The 17,175-nt window shown below is 40.7% G+C and overlaps 1 protein-coding gene across 2 annotated transcripts in view; it reads right to left on the reverse strand.

The window, feature by feature from the left end:
- bbs9 (Bardet-Biedl syndrome 9) overlaps window positions 1-17,175 on the reverse strand; it is a 176,697-nt gene that overhangs the window by 106,079 nt on the left and 53,443 nt on the right. For both annotated transcript variants that reach the window (XM_044209474.1, XM_044209476.1), the window contains 4 exons: window positions 12,376-12,516; window positions 10,801-10,896; window positions 9,523-9,695; window positions 9,126-9,278 (listed from right to left, as the gene is read on the reverse strand). In XM_044209474.1, coding sequence (XP_044065409.1) covers window positions 9,126-9,278; window positions 9,523-9,695; window positions 10,801-10,896; window positions 12,376-12,516 — 563 coding nt within the window. The remainder of the gene's footprint in view (window positions 1-9,125; window positions 9,279-9,522; window positions 9,696-10,800; window positions 10,897-12,375; window positions 12,517-17,175) is intronic.

The following is a 17,175-nucleotide window of genomic DNA, read 5'->3' on the forward strand; positions in this document are numbered from 1 at the left end:
CCACGACCAAAGCAGAATGCAAACAGCACCCTGCTGCGGTTTTACATGTTACAGTCAAAATTTCTGTGCCAGAAAAACGAGTGGGGAGTTTTGAAACCATGACACAAGGTTAAAATTGACCTTTGACACCAAGCAGAATGAACTGGGATCCAGGTCTGACCCGTGATCTTTACCAAGGTGGTTCACGAAACGGTGATCAGTGTCCACTATCAAAGGGGTGAAAAATCAGGCCTGGACTGTTGGCACTGAACTATCAAGACTGTTTAATTAAAGCTGCAGGGGGGAAAAAGCCTCCATTCTATAATCTCTGCTTCTCTAATCTCCTCCCAGCGTGACAGCTTTCCAACATGGATGATTTATTAAATCTCTGCTTGGTGCCCAGCAACAGGACACAATGAGAAATCATGTGGTAAGCATGGTGGGAAACTTGTTCTTAATATATTCACTGGTCAAAACTCCAGTTTGAATATTTTGGCAGGAAGACTGATAAGCGGAGCACAGCAGGACTGCACGGATGGCTGTCTCTTCATAATACTAAAGGAATTTTTATGATTTTTCATTTACCGTAACGCAGTAAAATTAGTTTAACTGAAGATGGTTTTTCGCTCTCTCTCTCTTTTTTCCTTACAAAAATACAAATCCCTCCTGTACCATTGTTCTGTTAATGTTTGTCTTCACTTACTCCTGCTTTTCTAGTCTTTCATTTCCTTTGCTCTTTACATTTAACAGTTACACTTCAAATTTTCTCATGTTAGTTACTCATTTTCATTCATACTCAATTTACCTCCTCCTTTATCCGGTTTTTAATTAGTTCCTTGTTCTTATGCTGTGTCATCTAATTGTGTCCTCCTGTGTTTTATTTCTTTCACTGATTAATCTGTTTTTTTTTATTTTACTGTTTTTGTGTAGCTCTGTTTATTTTTTTTATTTCTTAAACTGCTTCTTTATGCCATTGATTTCCTTTCAGTCTCTGATCTTCCTTTAAATAATTTATTCATATTTCATATACAGTATTATTTTACCCACTTAGTCTCTTTCCTTGCTCTCAGTAAACTTTCTCTATTCCATGTTTGCTTTCTCTTCTTTTTCGTCTGCCGTCTGTGGTGTGATGGAGAGATTGGATCACTCTGTTATTTGCAGGACAGACAACAGACAGATGAAAGCAGATCAATAGGAAATAAAACAGACAATAAAAGTCAGATTTGTTCTTTGATTCTTTCAGCTGTGGGATCAGAGGACAGGAAGGAAAGGAAAGGAGGGAGGAGGAGATCATTTACGAGTCTCCCCCTCCATCTGCCTTATTCAGATCTTTCTTTTCATGTTACTCATATCTCTGTTGCTTTATCTGCATTTGTTTTGTGTCTTTATCTTTTAATATTTCTTTTTGCTTCACAATCATCTATTTTTTGCATCCTTATCTCTTTGAATCACAATAGTTCTTTCTTGTGATGCAAAGAGAGATCGACCAATATTTGTATTTCATTATTACCACTATTACATCATTAGCTACTGTCAAAACAGAGATGCAATGTATTTCCATCCCTCTCTTCCATATTTTGTTCCTCTTTGTCTTTGCACTTGTCTTCTTTTCTGTTTTTGCATTTGTTTGTTTCCATCTCTTAATCTCTTTGTATTTCCATATGTCTCTCCCATTTTTCACTAATCCTCTCTCATTTCATCTCCTCATCTTTCTGCTTTTTCTCTGTCTTGATATTTGGTATATCAAAAATTCTCATTCTTTGTATTTCTATGTCAGTCTTTGTTGCACTTTTCATCTGTCGATCTCTTCTATCTTTCTCTGCATTTCACCCTGTGATCTCCTCCTCAACAGTCTCTTACCCCTCCCACCCCCACCACATCCATATGTTAATAATAAAGTCTCCTCCAGCTCAACCACATCTATGAGGACACCCTCTGGCAGGTCATCAATGTCTGTCTGATAAAGAAAAGTACAGAGGCTTCATCCTCGGTCTTCTCTTCCTTCCTCTGTGATTGTTCTTACACCACTTTCATACTACAGTTTATGTCACGTCCAAAAATCAGGCCTGACCCCGCTGGAACCGATGTGGACTGTGTGTTATCCCGCCCGCAACCGCTGCAGCATTTAATGAGCCCGAACCTGATTAAAATCTGGGGAAGATAAATAAAATGAAACTTGACCTGATCAAGCCTGAGGGAATTGAGAGAAATTAGAGCCAGACTCGGCCCAAACCTGTCTGGTGGTCAGGGCGGGGCTGATTCTGTTTGGGCTGAGAACCAAAGCTCTATCCCAGAACAGTTATCTGATCCTACTGATATTACAAGGTTTTACAAAGCTAAATCTGAAACATTTTAACTTTAAACAGACTTTTTAATGACCTAATGCTCCCTGGAATTAAATGGAGGACCAAATTAAATTGAGAATAATGAAATAAGGCTTTCAACACCAGCTAATTTCCGTTTGTTCATGACTAATTCAAGTTGTTTGCAGATTGTTCTACAAACCACATGGTGGTTAAATGAATAAGTGGAGAAACCCTGATTTACATGGTGAAAAATTTGACTTGTAATATCTGAATTTAAAAATTTCCCAGACTGGAGACTATCCTTACCACAACTACAGCAAACACCTGTGGGTCTATGAGTCTGTATGTGTGTGTGTGTGTGTGTGTGTGTGTGTGTGTGTGTGTCTGTACACAGCTAGAGTTGGCTTTGCTGTGGCTCCTCACCAGGGGATAAAAAGACAACATCCCTCATCCAGGAGACAGCCCACCCCCATCAGAGACACACACACACATAGTCACATACACAGACCATTGAGTGTCAGTCAGCTGAATGAAAGACAGCCATTCATTGATAAGACAGACAGTCATATAAACAGACTGTCTGAGGGAAAACAAACCAGACCACCGTCACCCCTCTGTGCTGCATTCAGCTTCAAGAGGGGTCTCAGTGTGTGTGTGTGTGTGTGTGTGTGTGTGTGTGTGTGTGTGTGTGTGTGTGTGTGTGAGAGAGTGAGAGAGAGAGAAAGTACTGATGGGTGTAAATGTGCATGTTCCTGGGGTGAAACATCTCTTGGGGGAAGTCAGAAAATGATTGAGAGAGAGAGAGCGAGAGGAAGTTTCTCGGCTCCGGTCGGTCCTTTAATCTGATACACAAACACACAGGGCACCTAAGAGCCTGCCATTCACACCAGACACACACACACACTCTCTCTTCACGTACACACACTCGTTAATGTGCAAACCAGTCAACTAAGACAAGAGTACATGCAGAGACACAAGCAGGCTGGTCATGGACGCAGGGTTACACACATACATTTAAAGATAAGCACACGTCTGAGAACCTGTATGCATGCACTTTAAGGCTGGGTGTACTGTTTGAAACGTTTCAATACCAATGCAATACCTGAGTGTTGGTACCAAAACCAAAATACCTTACTTTAAGGAACATAAAAATGTTTCATTCTTCTCTATTTAACAACATAAGCTAAACTTCTTAGGTACATGAATGGTTGATTATGTCTCAACACAAAGCAACAGTACAAGAACTTTAACTAAAAATTACAGTCTTAAAAGTAACAAAAGTATGGTTAAGATGAAGAAATAGCTGATCAAAGAAGTACACAGGGCTAAGAATCTGATGAAGCATTCAGTACTTACATTTAGTATTTTGATACTCCGTGCCAAAGACACATTTCAATCAGTACTCAATAAGTACTGAGATTTGATACCCAGCCCTAGTGCACAAGCCCTAATTGTCAAGGGTCCTCTTGGCTCCTAAATCAGACCCGGCACCTGAGTTGGATCAGGTCCAAATTATATTCAGTCTACTTGGGTTCAGGTAGATTCTTGTTGTATTTCTTCAGGTCTGTGTGTCAGTACTGTGTGAATCCAACTGGACTCTCTATCAGCTCAGTGCTGCGACATCCTGTCAATCATCACAGGAGAACAATGTGTTTTTTTGAGGTGAGACAGTGTCAACTGTGAAGTGCAGGAAAAATAACATGTATTGCTGCATGTATTCCTCTTTTCTATTCGACCATGGCTGCTGGTTCATTGGTGAAGTACCATTCTACTGCCAATATTGGTGTTCTCTCTCTATTTGGGTCTCTTGTCTTACTGCATTTTGGATTGTGTCCAATTATACTCAGGTCTATCTGGACCGTCCTTGGATCAGGTCTCTGCTTAAAATAAAAAAAATAAAAAAAATCAGATTTGAGTCAGTTTTGAATTTGGTCCAAATTTTTGGACCTGTAAAAGACCTCTAGTGCACATGCAAACACAGGGAAAGCAACATGGGGACATAATCTGCTAAAATGTTTGCACTTATGCACATACACTTACTGTACATGAACACAGTCACTGATGCATGCAGACACATGCACGTGCCATCACAAGGGTATAACACAAAATCCAATGAAATATGATTATACACATTAAGACACACACACACACACACACAGACACGAATGTGAAAAATAAATTACCAAATGAGTACACATACACACATATATATACACACACACACACGCTAGAAATGCACACTTCCTCATGCACACATAGAAACAGGGAGTGAGAGGCCCGGCTGTTAATGGCGGTGGTCCTGCCCTCGACAGTGGGATCTGTGTTTAGCCATGTTTAGAGCTCCATTTGGGGCTAGATAAATCAAGCTGCTGTCTACCAGAAGCCTCCATTAGGGGCCCTGCGAGGCCCCTGGACGGCCTGTCAGTCACCCCGTCAGTCAGTGAGCCGTCCTCTTCCCGCGTTTGAACTCATAATTACAGGGAGACTCAGCATGGCTCGGACCGGTCCGGCTCCCGAGCCCCCCCGTCACCTCCCAGACATCAGCGCTCGCTAACCCAGCACTAATGCTAATACAAACAAACGATGGACGTTTCACCTCCAGAGGAAACAGCGGTGGAGAAAATATTTATGGAAACTGAAAAGCCTCCCTCCCTTTGTTCTGCCCCCTTGGCCTCTCTTCATCCATTTCCACAAACTCCTTTTAGGGGTTTTAGTTTTTATTTCTTTGATTGACAGTCCTGGTTTCCCCTTGAACTTGAGAGGTTAGCGAGGAGCTCTAGCGCCAGGCTAACCTCTGGCTGCCACAGATTAATCAAACACCAGTTAGAGGGGAAAGTGTAAAACACAGGGGCCGCGATGACTGATGGCTTTTTAAAGGAGTGACGAGGGAGGGAGGTGGAGGAGAAACACACCTCCAACCAGGACAGAAGACAGAAATACTCACAGAGTAGAGCTGGACATTACCACCAATGACCAAACAAACTGGTGAATTTGTCCATAGCTGGTTTGTCTTCTCGACCAGTCACTCTGATACATAAATAATCAGTCATGGGTCTGACTCTATTCTGAGACTCATCAATCATATTCGGCTGGTCAAACGGTTCAAACATCGCATGTATTTTGGAATCCAGCCACTGTGTTCGGCAGATGAAAAAGTTTCCTGCGCTTACACGTATACGCACATAAAGTGAGACATGGCTCGCTAGCTCTCAGGAATTCATGAATAAAATATAGGCTCATAAAGGCAGCATGAACAATGGAAATATTATCCTCCGCTGCATAAATGCACAGCCGACCACAGAGTATTTTCACAGGGAGCTCGTTCCTCTTATCTCTGACGGCTCGTCAGCGATGGCCGGCTGCTGCATGTGGAGACAAACACCGCTAACGAGGGGGAAATCCCCCCCAACACCCAAGATTGATGCAGAAAATTTACCCAGCAGACATTCCTCCAGGCCGAAATGAAAGAGGTGCCTGGTTCACCAGCATTCCTGATTGGCCACACATTCCTTTGCCATTCTAACAACAGTATGATTACTGGCATGGAGCTGCGGCTTCATGAGGTAAACACCCACAAAATTTCTACTTCCTAAATAGTCATCTGAGGTTTCACCTGGTGAAGGTTTTTGACCAGGAACTCATCCATTAAAATGCCTGATATTGATCAGAAAAACGATTACGGTGGGAGAAGTGAAGGTCATGATGTCCTACCTTCCTACATCAAGACTAGTGAAGTGAGCAAGGTGTTAAAATGCAACTAATAAAAATGGGAAGCTTAAAGTTGCACTTGTTTGTAATTGAACGACTGTTAAATGGTTTGTTTGTGATCTCCTCCTCAAAAGAAAGAAAAAGCAAGCAAGAAACAAACAAAAATATAGAACAGAAAGGCTTGAACTGAAAGGAATTTAAAAAGAAAATGAAAAAACAACAACAGATAAAATAAGGAAATACACTGAAAAAGAAAAATGAATGATGATAAATTAAAAAGATGGAAAGAAAGAAAGAGGGAAAGCCAGAAATCATGCATGAAAGAGTGAATAAAAGGGATAGAAATCAAGGAACGAAAATCCACACAGACTAGAAAACTAGAAAAAAAAAGGCACAATAAATAATCAAATTAATAGCATATTTGATTTTCTGCTTATCCAACTCCCTTGTCAACCTTCTATTAAAAGTGAGGATGCGATGTATCCTCATGAAATCCGTCCTGTTACAGAGGGCAAACTGCTGAGCTAGCCCTAGCCTCAGCAGCGTGACTCCTAATACTGACATGAATTATTAATTTGACGCATTCATCACTCTTCCGACCAGCCGTCGATAGCCTCCATTATAGCGGGTGTGTATACATTACAGAGTGTATAGTGTGTCAGAAACTTCCCGCACATGAGCCACTGGATGGCGGGAAGAGGGTGAAGACGGAGAGAGAGAGAGAGAGAGAGAGAGAGAGAGAGAGAGAGAGAGAGAGAGAGAAGGAACGGGTGATGGACAGGAGTGACAGCAGAAAGCATTAGCATGAGGAGGCAGAGTCACGATATCAGAGCTAAATATCAGACAGATCGAAAGAGCTAGAGTAGAGTAAGACAATGGCATTTTGAGAGGTAATTCAAACTGCACATCGGGAGTCGAGAAACGCAAAGTTTGAAGAGATTTCACCAAGTTACACAGCTCGGTCAGGTCTGTTTAGGTCCTCCTCTCTTTTGAACAACCGTGCACTGAGTTCAGTTGGTTTCAGCTCATTTAGGTTAACAAACAGACGCAGACAGAAACCAAACCAAAATACTTCAGGCATGAGGGCGATCATTCATTGTCTGTCATGGTCTCAAAAGTTGCTCTGTGCATTCATCTGCCATCCGCCACTCATACACACTGATTAATCGTTGTATATAGCCACTGAGAATTTTTAATTTTGATTGGCTGGTGGGTAATGGACAGTATAACTAGACTTTTTAAAATTAATACTCCAGTATTAAACTGTAGGTGACAACAGCAACAGTAAGTCTTCAGTGTTTTAACTAAAGAGCATTGAATTTGTGTTTTGCGTTTGCGTGTGTAGGATGAACCTGAACTCATACTGAAATGGGCAAGAAGGGTGGACACATCAGTAGCCACTTGTTTTATATATGTTTTAGCTTTCTTTTTTTTTCCCCGTTGCCATATAGTGTTCCCCAGATCACTGATCCAGCTGGTACCAAAGTCAAGCTGTTGTCGCATGGGAACACGTACAATTTTAAGGCATGTAAACAGCTGAGCAGAGGCAGTACAGGAGTAAGATGCATGTCATTTCTGTAACTTACCATTGTGTATCTCTGCATCACAAAGAATTTATCACATTTAATAATAGAATCACAAAAAAGCTCTATAGATTAGCATTTGTTTATGGACCAGGTGGTTTCTATCTGCCCTTCAATATAGCGACGCCACTGCAGGATCTCCATACCTGTTGATTGTTGATTTTTTATCTCTGTCCAGCGTGCCTAAAAAAACATTACTGATGAAGTATGATTGCAATAAGTGCTGCTGATTAAAATGTTAAGGCGGTAGACATTAAACAGAGTGAGTTCATTTACATTTAAGGCAGACAAGTTAAGGACTGGCTCCCTGATAACCTGAAGTGAACACCGTTTATTTGGGTTAGAATGGCATTAAGAACTTCAACAAGCTCATTAATTTCCTCTCATTAAGCTCCATGTCTCTGAACTCTGAAAGGTAATGTGCATTAAATTAATGTATTGTTAGAGCACCATGCGGGACGGAGAGAGTGGCTCTGATCACAGAGAGCCAAACAGTGACGTACTGACAGCTTTAACAGCTAATGAAGAGATGAAGTCACACAGCCTCGCTACACTAACGAGAAGCTAATGGACGGTGGAGCTGATGACCGCCAAGTCGGCCTCTAGAGTAAACAGCAGGGGCAAGGAACCATCACTTTGTTTCTCACACACACACACACACTATCACAGAGAAACTAAATGCAGTTCCAACCTCCCATACGTCAAATTTAAACAAAGAGCGAAACAAAAGCTTAATGGCTGCTTTGTTTTAAAATCAGCTTTGCACTGACCTCAACTACAGTACATACACACACAGACACACACAAATACACAGTCTATGTAACAGAGAGTGAGAGCAAGTTTCTACATATGGGCGTGCGGGTACAAGTGTGTCCGTAACAGGTTGTGTCTGTTTAAACTAATGTGACTTTGTGTGTTTGTGTGCGTGTCCAACTGGGTGTGAGCTCACAGCTAATCATCTGAAGAGAGGAAGTCCATAAATCAGCAGAATACAACTCTCACACTGTAAATCTACACTAGCACGTCATCGCTGTGTGTGTGTGTGTGTGTGTGTGTGTGTGTGTGTGTGTGTGTGTGTGTGTGTGTTAATGAAAGACAGCAAAAGAGAGTGGGAGAATAAGACTTACTTTCTAAGGTAAAAAATTTACCTCCAAGAGTCAGACAACTAGAAAAAAATTATATTTTCCGCTGCTTATCCGCATTTAGGTCACAGTGGCAGCAGACTAAGTAGGGTTGCCTAGCCCTGGAGTTTCTTCTCCCCAGCAATGTCCTCGAGCGTCCCCTGGGGGGTCCTGAGGTGTAGTCAGGCCAGATGGGATATATAGCCTCCTGCATGTTCTGAGTCTGCCCTTGGATCCCCTCTCAGGGCCCTAATCAGAGACTGAACCACCTCAACTGGCTCCTTTCCACAAAAAGTTTCTACTTCAAGCTACTTCTAGAAACCACATGGGGTCACCCCCAGCCAGGTCTCTCCTTCATTACCCAAGGGAGCACCCCAGTCTCCCAGCAGAACTGTGCGAGTGTGTACATGCCTGTGTATGTGTCTGACCTGGCTGTAAGTGGCATCCAGCAGTGTGTCCAGGTTCTGCAGGGGTGCCGGGGTTTTGTCTTTGAATCGAGTCAGCAGGCGGCGCTGGATGGCTCTGAATTGGACAGCCCGCTCTGACAGCAGATCTTGGTACTGCTGACCACTGACACGCAGCTACCACACACAAACACACATCCACATCAATAAGGTGACTTATTACTTACTTGGAAATGCTAGTTTAGGTCATTCTTAAGGTCAACTGAGGAGTCAACTATAAACAAACTGCAACATATATAGATCTCCTTTTGTAAGAAGAGTTAACTGTATTTAATGTTAACTGCTAATTTAGAGTTTTTTACTTCTGACCTCTGCCAGTTTGCTGCCCGACATCGAGTTATCATGTCCCCTGTGTGTGTACCTGGAAGTGGTGGTCTACAGACAGGAAGTACTCCTGCAGCGGGAGAGGTCCACTGAAGCTTTTCTTGAAGTCTTTGACTCCCAGTTTGGAGAAATGCCGGTCGAATCTCTGGACCAACTCCTTCACCACCAACCACATGTCTTCAAAACTGTCACTCTGAATACGGTAACGCTCTGGCAAACAAACAAATAAACAAACGACAGACACACTTACACAGGGGCTGGGTATGGTAACATGACAATAATAAATAAATAAAATATAAAAAAATTGTATTAAAAAGTTGTGTTTGATGTGTTAAATGCGTATTGATGTGACTTGAGAAGTAAAGAGAAAAGTAAAAGAAATGAGCAGTATTAAAATTTTGTGAAAAGGTATTTAAAGATATCAAAAGGTAAATAGTTGCAAGGATATCTGTGGTACTAAGAGATAATAGCCAGGTTTCCATCCAAATGTAGCGCAAATTAACTGACGTTTTAGAAAATTGGCAAAAGAAAATGCAAATGTGTGCGCATTTCCGTTACTGTTATGTGAATATTAGGACTTGGTTCATCAAGATAAGCAGTAGGTGTCGCTAATGCTCCAGTCAAGTGCCATTATACCATTGTAGAAGAAGAGGGCGCAATGAGACGACGTAGTTAAAAGAGCGCCAGTCAAAACTCAAAGGGGTCAAGAGGTCAGCAGGTGTAATTAAGATAAATCAAAAGGTCTTAAGACATGGTGAACAGTATCAAGAGGTTTGTCGAGGTCTATAGAAGTGATGAGAAAATTTGAGATATCGAAAAGAGGTACAGAAAAGCTGTCAAGGGGTTTCAAGAGATTTAAAGGAAGTATCAAAAGGAATCATTTTCAGATCAGATATTAAAAGGTATCAAGAGGTATTTAATGTTGTCACTGTCTGAACTACCAAGTGTTGGATGACAGATTAATATTTACATGATGTTTCTTCAATAGTTACAAGTTGTTTATTATTAAGGCACAACAAAAGGTTCAAGAGGTATCAAAAGGTACTTCAAGAAAGAGTCACAGAGAGGAATCACAAGGTAAAGACGTTTTTTAAGACGCATCAAAAGGTACTGAAATGTGTCAAAGAGGCAACAAAATGTTGAAAAAGTTATTGAGAGGAACCAAAAGACATCAAGCAATATAGACACCATTTGGGAATGGCATCTGGTAAAATGTTTACAGCCCTGAACCAGTTTTACATGTAAACCAGTTTTTATGGAAGTAAACCAGTGTCTTATGAAAATCCTGTTCATCATGCAGTGCTGTCATACTCACGGGAGGTCTTGGAGGCCAGCACTGTAACCTTGGCTCCTGACAGGAACTGGAAAGCCAAACTATTCCCATCCTTATCTTCTGATTTTGCTGAAAACTCTGCAGTGGGAGACAGAGACAGAAGCAGCACTGTGATGAGACAGATAGGACAGTCTATCATGATGCAAGACGCCAACAAAGGTGAACAAGATACAGTCACACTCTCCACAAAGACACACAATACAAGCAGGCATGAGCTTAGACAAATCCCTCTTTACACAAAAAAATATGAACACTGAGTGTGTGTTTAGACGTCAGAGCTGCTGATTGTAGCTGATTGTCAGATAACTGAGAAACAGACCAGAGATTCCCAGGGCTGAAACACACACACACACACACACACACACACACACAATCACAAATAAACAAACATGCATAAACACACTCGTATAAATACACAACCACACACACAGATACATAACAGTTGATTACTCATATAAATGTATACACACGCACAGCTACACATATCTCTCATTCCCTCTCCTAGCTTTCCGTTCATGCTCATGTCATTTGGCTCTGTGTATCGCCCTCCGGTGGCCACTTCATTGGTCCTCAGCTCTTAAGCAACAATAGTTGTACGACCTATCCATCTCAGATGAACTGAACAGACATGTAACTGATTGTTGAATCGGTGATATTATATCTGACTGATTTTGTAAATGGACTGCATTTTTATAGCGCTTTTATCCAAAGCACTTTAGAGTTTGCATCTCATTCACCCATTCTCACATACACTTCAACATGTGGACAGGAGGAGCTGGGGATCGAACCGCCAGTCCTGCAATTAGTGGAACTCTACCTGCTGAGCCCCAGCCACCCATAATATGAGCACTCTGTGATTCATTTACAGTGCTTAGAACACACTTTATGGTCCAAAAACCTTTCCCACACAAGGAATTTATCCCGTGCTGCCTGAGTGAAAATCACAGTCGAAACTGCTGGTCACGTGACATGCTTGGGCCCAGAGAGATTTCTTCCCAATAGACAACCATTACAAAAGATAGAACTGTAAATCACTGAAGCAAATTTGTGTCTAATAGCTGCATGTTCATTTTAAAGGTTCGATGAAATAAAAAGAATTGCCTCTCCTGTGACATTACATTGTATGGATGGTGGCACTGTTCCACTATCTAAAATATGTGTAAATTAAATGTATGTTCTTCTTTTACAGTGTTTTTTTTTTTTTTTAAAGACTCATTTTGCACCCTGCCATGTACACAAAACAGATTTTGGGGTAATCCAGTTAACCCCTCCAATCACATGAAACCTGCAGGTCAACCTTCATCAACATGCTGGCCAGCACTGGCAGCAATAAAATGGATCAGAGGTGTGCATTCACATATCAGTTTACAAAAACATTGCTAACATCACACAGCTGTCTCCACAGCCAAAGTCTTAAACAAAGCAATGTGTTTTGATTTATAGGAAATGTGTGATTCAAATGCAGAGCCTTGATTGTTTGGGAAACTGAAACCAGCATCAGCACAGCATCAGCATGTGTAAGTGTTTGTATTTGTGTTGTGTTTGGATGTGTTTTACCTGGGAAGATGGAGTTGAGGTTGACTGGTGGCTGGTTGGTGTCCACAGTGAGCTTAAACTTGGTGGATTTGGCTGGAGAGGAAGGAACACACACCAATGCCAGAGGAAGACTGAACCTGGACTGGAGAACCCTGGGAACTCCTGAGAGAAAGAAAATGTATCGGAATTGAAAAGTAATTTTTAAAATAATTTTTCCTTTTTATGTTGCATTTTCCCCTCATGTTCTCCACAATTTAGTGCTTTCCATTTTCCATTTTGTAGCAAAGCCACTGAGCTGCCAACGCCTGCGGAGGGTGTTGACTCCCTTCATCAAGGTTAAATGTTTGTTTGCAAATTAAAAACTAAAATATAGTTATCATTCATTACCTTGATTTATTTATATTATTTAACCAAGAAGTTGCAAATACACACAAACACACACACACACACACACAACTACTACCACGAACAATAATAATTGATTAATTCTGCATTATTTTACCCTCCAACCTCCCTCCTCCATTAGCTATTTTCCTGAAAAACAACCTTAAAGTCACAAAGCCCACTTCCCCTTTAAGTGGTGCCCTTCTATCAAACGAGCCCAGCACGTCGTGCTCAGGCTTTCACTCCAAACAGCAGTCAGGTTAACATTTGTTAACACAGTCAACACTGCACATATTCAGATTACATGAGTATCTGAGAGCTACGAGACCTAGAGACTCAACATCAACACCGGGTTTGGAGGGGTGTTTGTCGAAGAGCCGAAAAGGAAGTTTTGTGAAAAGTGGGGGGAAATTTTGAGAAGAAAAAAAGAGGAGCGTTAAGGCCAACTATAACTATGTCCTGAGCTTAAGCAGTGCTGAGCTTGGCAGAAATCTACACTTAGCTAGAATAACAGAGCGAGGGAAAGGAGTGACGGAGGAAAACAGTTGTTAAGAAGAGATGGAGCGAGGGAACCAGGGGCGAGGAGGAGAGCTAACGACAGGAGAGGGAAAAAAACCTGAGTCGAGCAGAAAAAGAGTGGAAATAAAACAGCGTGAGAGAGAGACTGAAAGAAAAATAATACAAGAAACGACAGCCATGGTGGGAGGGAAGGACGGTTTAATTATGGAATGTTCCAGGTTATTAGAGATAGTAATAATTACCTGCAACTACTGTGCACCTTTTCATTCCATACATGCAATTATTTTGTGATTATGTGAATAATTCAATTTGGTTTGAATACATGAACTGCGGCAGAGAGAGAAGAAGGGAAGAAGGGAAGCCAAGGAAAACAGTTCAAAACAGAGGAAAGGCGAGGAGAGAACAAGAAAATGGATGGAGTTTAAGAGAGGAAGAAGGACTGTGGTCCACTTTCTTCTCTCCTTTCTCACTTAAGTTCTCATTGACCCTTTGTCCTGGGTGATTGAAAAGTCCAGCAACAAATCACATCCAACAAACACAAAAGAGAGGGTTAGATCCACATGTTGTCAAAGTGAATGTGTATGTTTACTTAATATAAAAATCAGAAGTGAAAACCTCTTTTCTCCATGCTGGAAAAGTAATGCTATTGGTGATAATGATACTTAATTGTTTGTCACCTGGGTTTGATCTACTTCTCTCTTTTTCAACATCCAGCTGACTCAAGTCTTCAATGTCAAATTACCCCACCAGCAGAAACATCAGATCCAGATCTACTCCAAAATACATTATCATGTTTTGAGTTTTTAAGTAACAAGCTTCAAGTTTCAAGCTGCACCACTGTGTTTTAAAGTACCTTTGACAATAATTAGGGCAGACATGATGTACACTGTGGTGGATTGCCTTACTCAAGCAGGTTTCAAGTCTCTCCAAGCTGAATTTCATAACATACTGAAATGAATGAAACCACTGGCTGCCTGAAAGGAAGGGAAAAACATATATATTTTTATTTTTTTTTTAAATCAAAAACACTGTGGTAAGCTTTGGAAAAAGGTCAACACTTAGGTAAAGTATATATGGTATGTAGTGAAGGGATAAATAGACAGATTATTGAGAAGTATAAAGAAAACAGCATCGTCTCTGTTGATTCATTCATTCATTTTATTTCCCCCTCCAACCGTATACCTAAATGGCCATAGCGAAACAAACAAACAAACAAAAAAACTAATGATTGATCAAAACCTCCAGTTTTACTATAGATATAAATAATCTTAACTCAGGGCCCACCTAGTACCTTTTCCTGGAGCTTTTAATTGCATTTTAGGGCCTTCCTCAGCAGAGTTTGCTCAGTTGTCATGGAGGTAGCTCACCTGTCGAGATTAAGCTTCAAGTGCACCAGGAAACAAAAATAGAAAAAAATGCAGAGGGTTTCGTGGATTGATACATGTGTAAAAATGGAAGAGTGTGTTTGCCAAAACACTAGCGGTGTGGACTTCCCTTAAGAAGAAACTTAAAGCCAAAGTAGCTTAGAATGTTATCTGGCCCTAAAAAGAGATTATGAACTGGCAGAATATCTCTCTACTGTCAGCGATAGAAAGCAGAGACAGATCCTCACCAAGTACAGGCTCAGTGACCACAAACGAAAAAGGAAGACACAAAAAATCCTGGCAACCAAAAGAAAACAGAATATGTGGTCGACAGGTGCGGTTGAGACAGAGCTGCACTTCCTCCTACAATGTAAAACATTGAATGAAATAAGAAACATTTACTTTAACAAGTTCAACTCTGTAATCTCAGACTTCACAGAGCTGAATGACCTCTCAACTTTAAAAATACGCCGAGGAGAAGGGGACAGGGCAGATCCTGCTGCCCAATATATAATCAACATGCCACAACCTGCGGGACAGTGAATGACCTACACACACACACACACACACACACACACACACACACACACACACACACAGAAAGTTGCAGTGATTAGTTTTCACTTTTTGTATTTTAATTGCAAGTCTACACTTTATTATTATCCTGTCCTAATTATCTTATCTGTATATTTTTTAATATCACAATTCTTCTGTTTGTTTGTTTGTTTGTTTTACACATGCTTTGGCAATGTTAACATCTGTTTCCCAGGGCAATAAAGCCCAAATGAATTGAGAGAGAGAGTGTATAAGCAGCGTAATAAAAAGTCAGACACTAGGAGGGGAAAGACAACAGAGAAAATAGAGAAGGAGATGAACGAGATTAAAACAAGACGGCAATATAACAGACAGAGAGGAGAGATGGAAGAAGAGAAGAAAGGCTAGAAAGACAGGAAGCTGAAATGGAGGAAGAGGAAGGGAGCGGAGGTCATGAAAGGCTGGAAAAGGCCAGGGGAAACATTTTTCCATCTCAAATTCAACATCGCCATTTACTAGTCACCACTGTGTGTGTGTGTGTGTGTGTGTGAGATTGTAAATCTCGTCTTGTTCCTCTCCACCTCTGTACATTCCCAGGTTGTCGTCACCAGGTTACACCCTCAATACAAAGAGTTACCTGCACGACCAGTGTGTATTACTACAATTTCACAAAGCAAACTTCATTTTCAACACATCTGTGAGTCTGTTTAAGACCTTCAGACAGTGTAAGGTTTAATATCTAATTACAGAAACAAATGTGACATAAATTTTACAGGAACAATACATAACTGTATTGAATAATCAAATCTTATCATAAATCAACCTGTTCGTGCTGTATCAGTAAACGTAAAATCCCTGCTGTCTTGCTCCAAAACCAGATATGAATCCACAAACCACATCTGCCTAAAATCTTTCTCCTCCTTAAATTTGAACTTTATTGGCATTCTGTTTTTTCTATGCTGTATTCTATTACTAACTGACGCTAAAACGGACCCTCAGGGATCACTGAATGTTGTGTCAAGGAAAGGCAGAAGGCAGTAAATACTTAGAACAAGCTAAATTTAAACTGGGACCAATGGCTTCAAATTTCTATTTCTTAAGAGAGCCAAGTGACTGAAAAGGTGAATAAACACACTTTGAGAAAGTCTAGATTTTAAACCAATTAGACAAGGTCTCACACATTTGTAGGAACTGACAAAAAACAAGGTAGGAAAGAAAATGTACTTCTAATGTTAAGAAAAAATAAGAAACCTATGTTGCAGGAGAATTAAACATAACTCAAAGTAGTGGTGCCCAAATCTGGACTTGACATTAGAGGTATATTCTTTAATTGTGCTGATTTGCAGAACGCATGATTAATATTTTTTTTTGCCCTGCAAGTTTGTGATTAAGTGAACGTTCAGAAAAGAGGCTTTGCTGGTGTAGAAATGTTGCTACATGTAAGAAAATGAAATACGCTCCAGGAAGGCTAGTTAGAGTAATGCATGCATGAGTTCATGAAATCCAAGGCTTAAAAGACAGCAAAACACTGTCCCTGTTGTAATTTTATCCCTCTCATCTGTGACTCATTTTATGTTTTCTGATCAGTGTGAACAGCAACAGGGTTCATAGACACACACTGTTACAATTTCCAACTGACTCAAATGTATTCTGTATCTGCTAAAATCGTATCCTAAATCACGTCACCTACGTAGGAGCTGAGTTTAAATGCTGGAACATAATTTGCCAGCGTTGTCATGGAAATAAATAAACGTTGCATCATTCGCCTACGTCAAATGTCCCAGTTTTAGTCAGGTTTGATGACATGAAGGATGACAAGACACAGTGCAAAGACAAACAGCAGACAGTTGGTTTTTGAGGAGATGTTTCAGTGAGAGTGAAGCCAGAAAGTGAGTAACCGACAAATAATTTCTCAGTTACAGTAAACTGAGGTTACTATGTTTGTGTTATAGATTCTTCATTTCATTCACTGCTTGTTCTGAGCTTTAGTCTTCTTTAATCTGCAGTTTGGGATGTTTAG

The sequence above is a fragment of the Siniperca chuatsi genome, linkage group LG9, assembly GCF_020085105.1.
Source record: "Siniperca chuatsi isolate FFG_IHB_CAS linkage group LG9, ASM2008510v1, whole genome shotgun sequence".
Taxonomy (NCBI): domain Eukaryota; kingdom Metazoa; phylum Chordata; class Actinopteri; order Centrarchiformes; family Sinipercidae; genus Siniperca; species Siniperca chuatsi.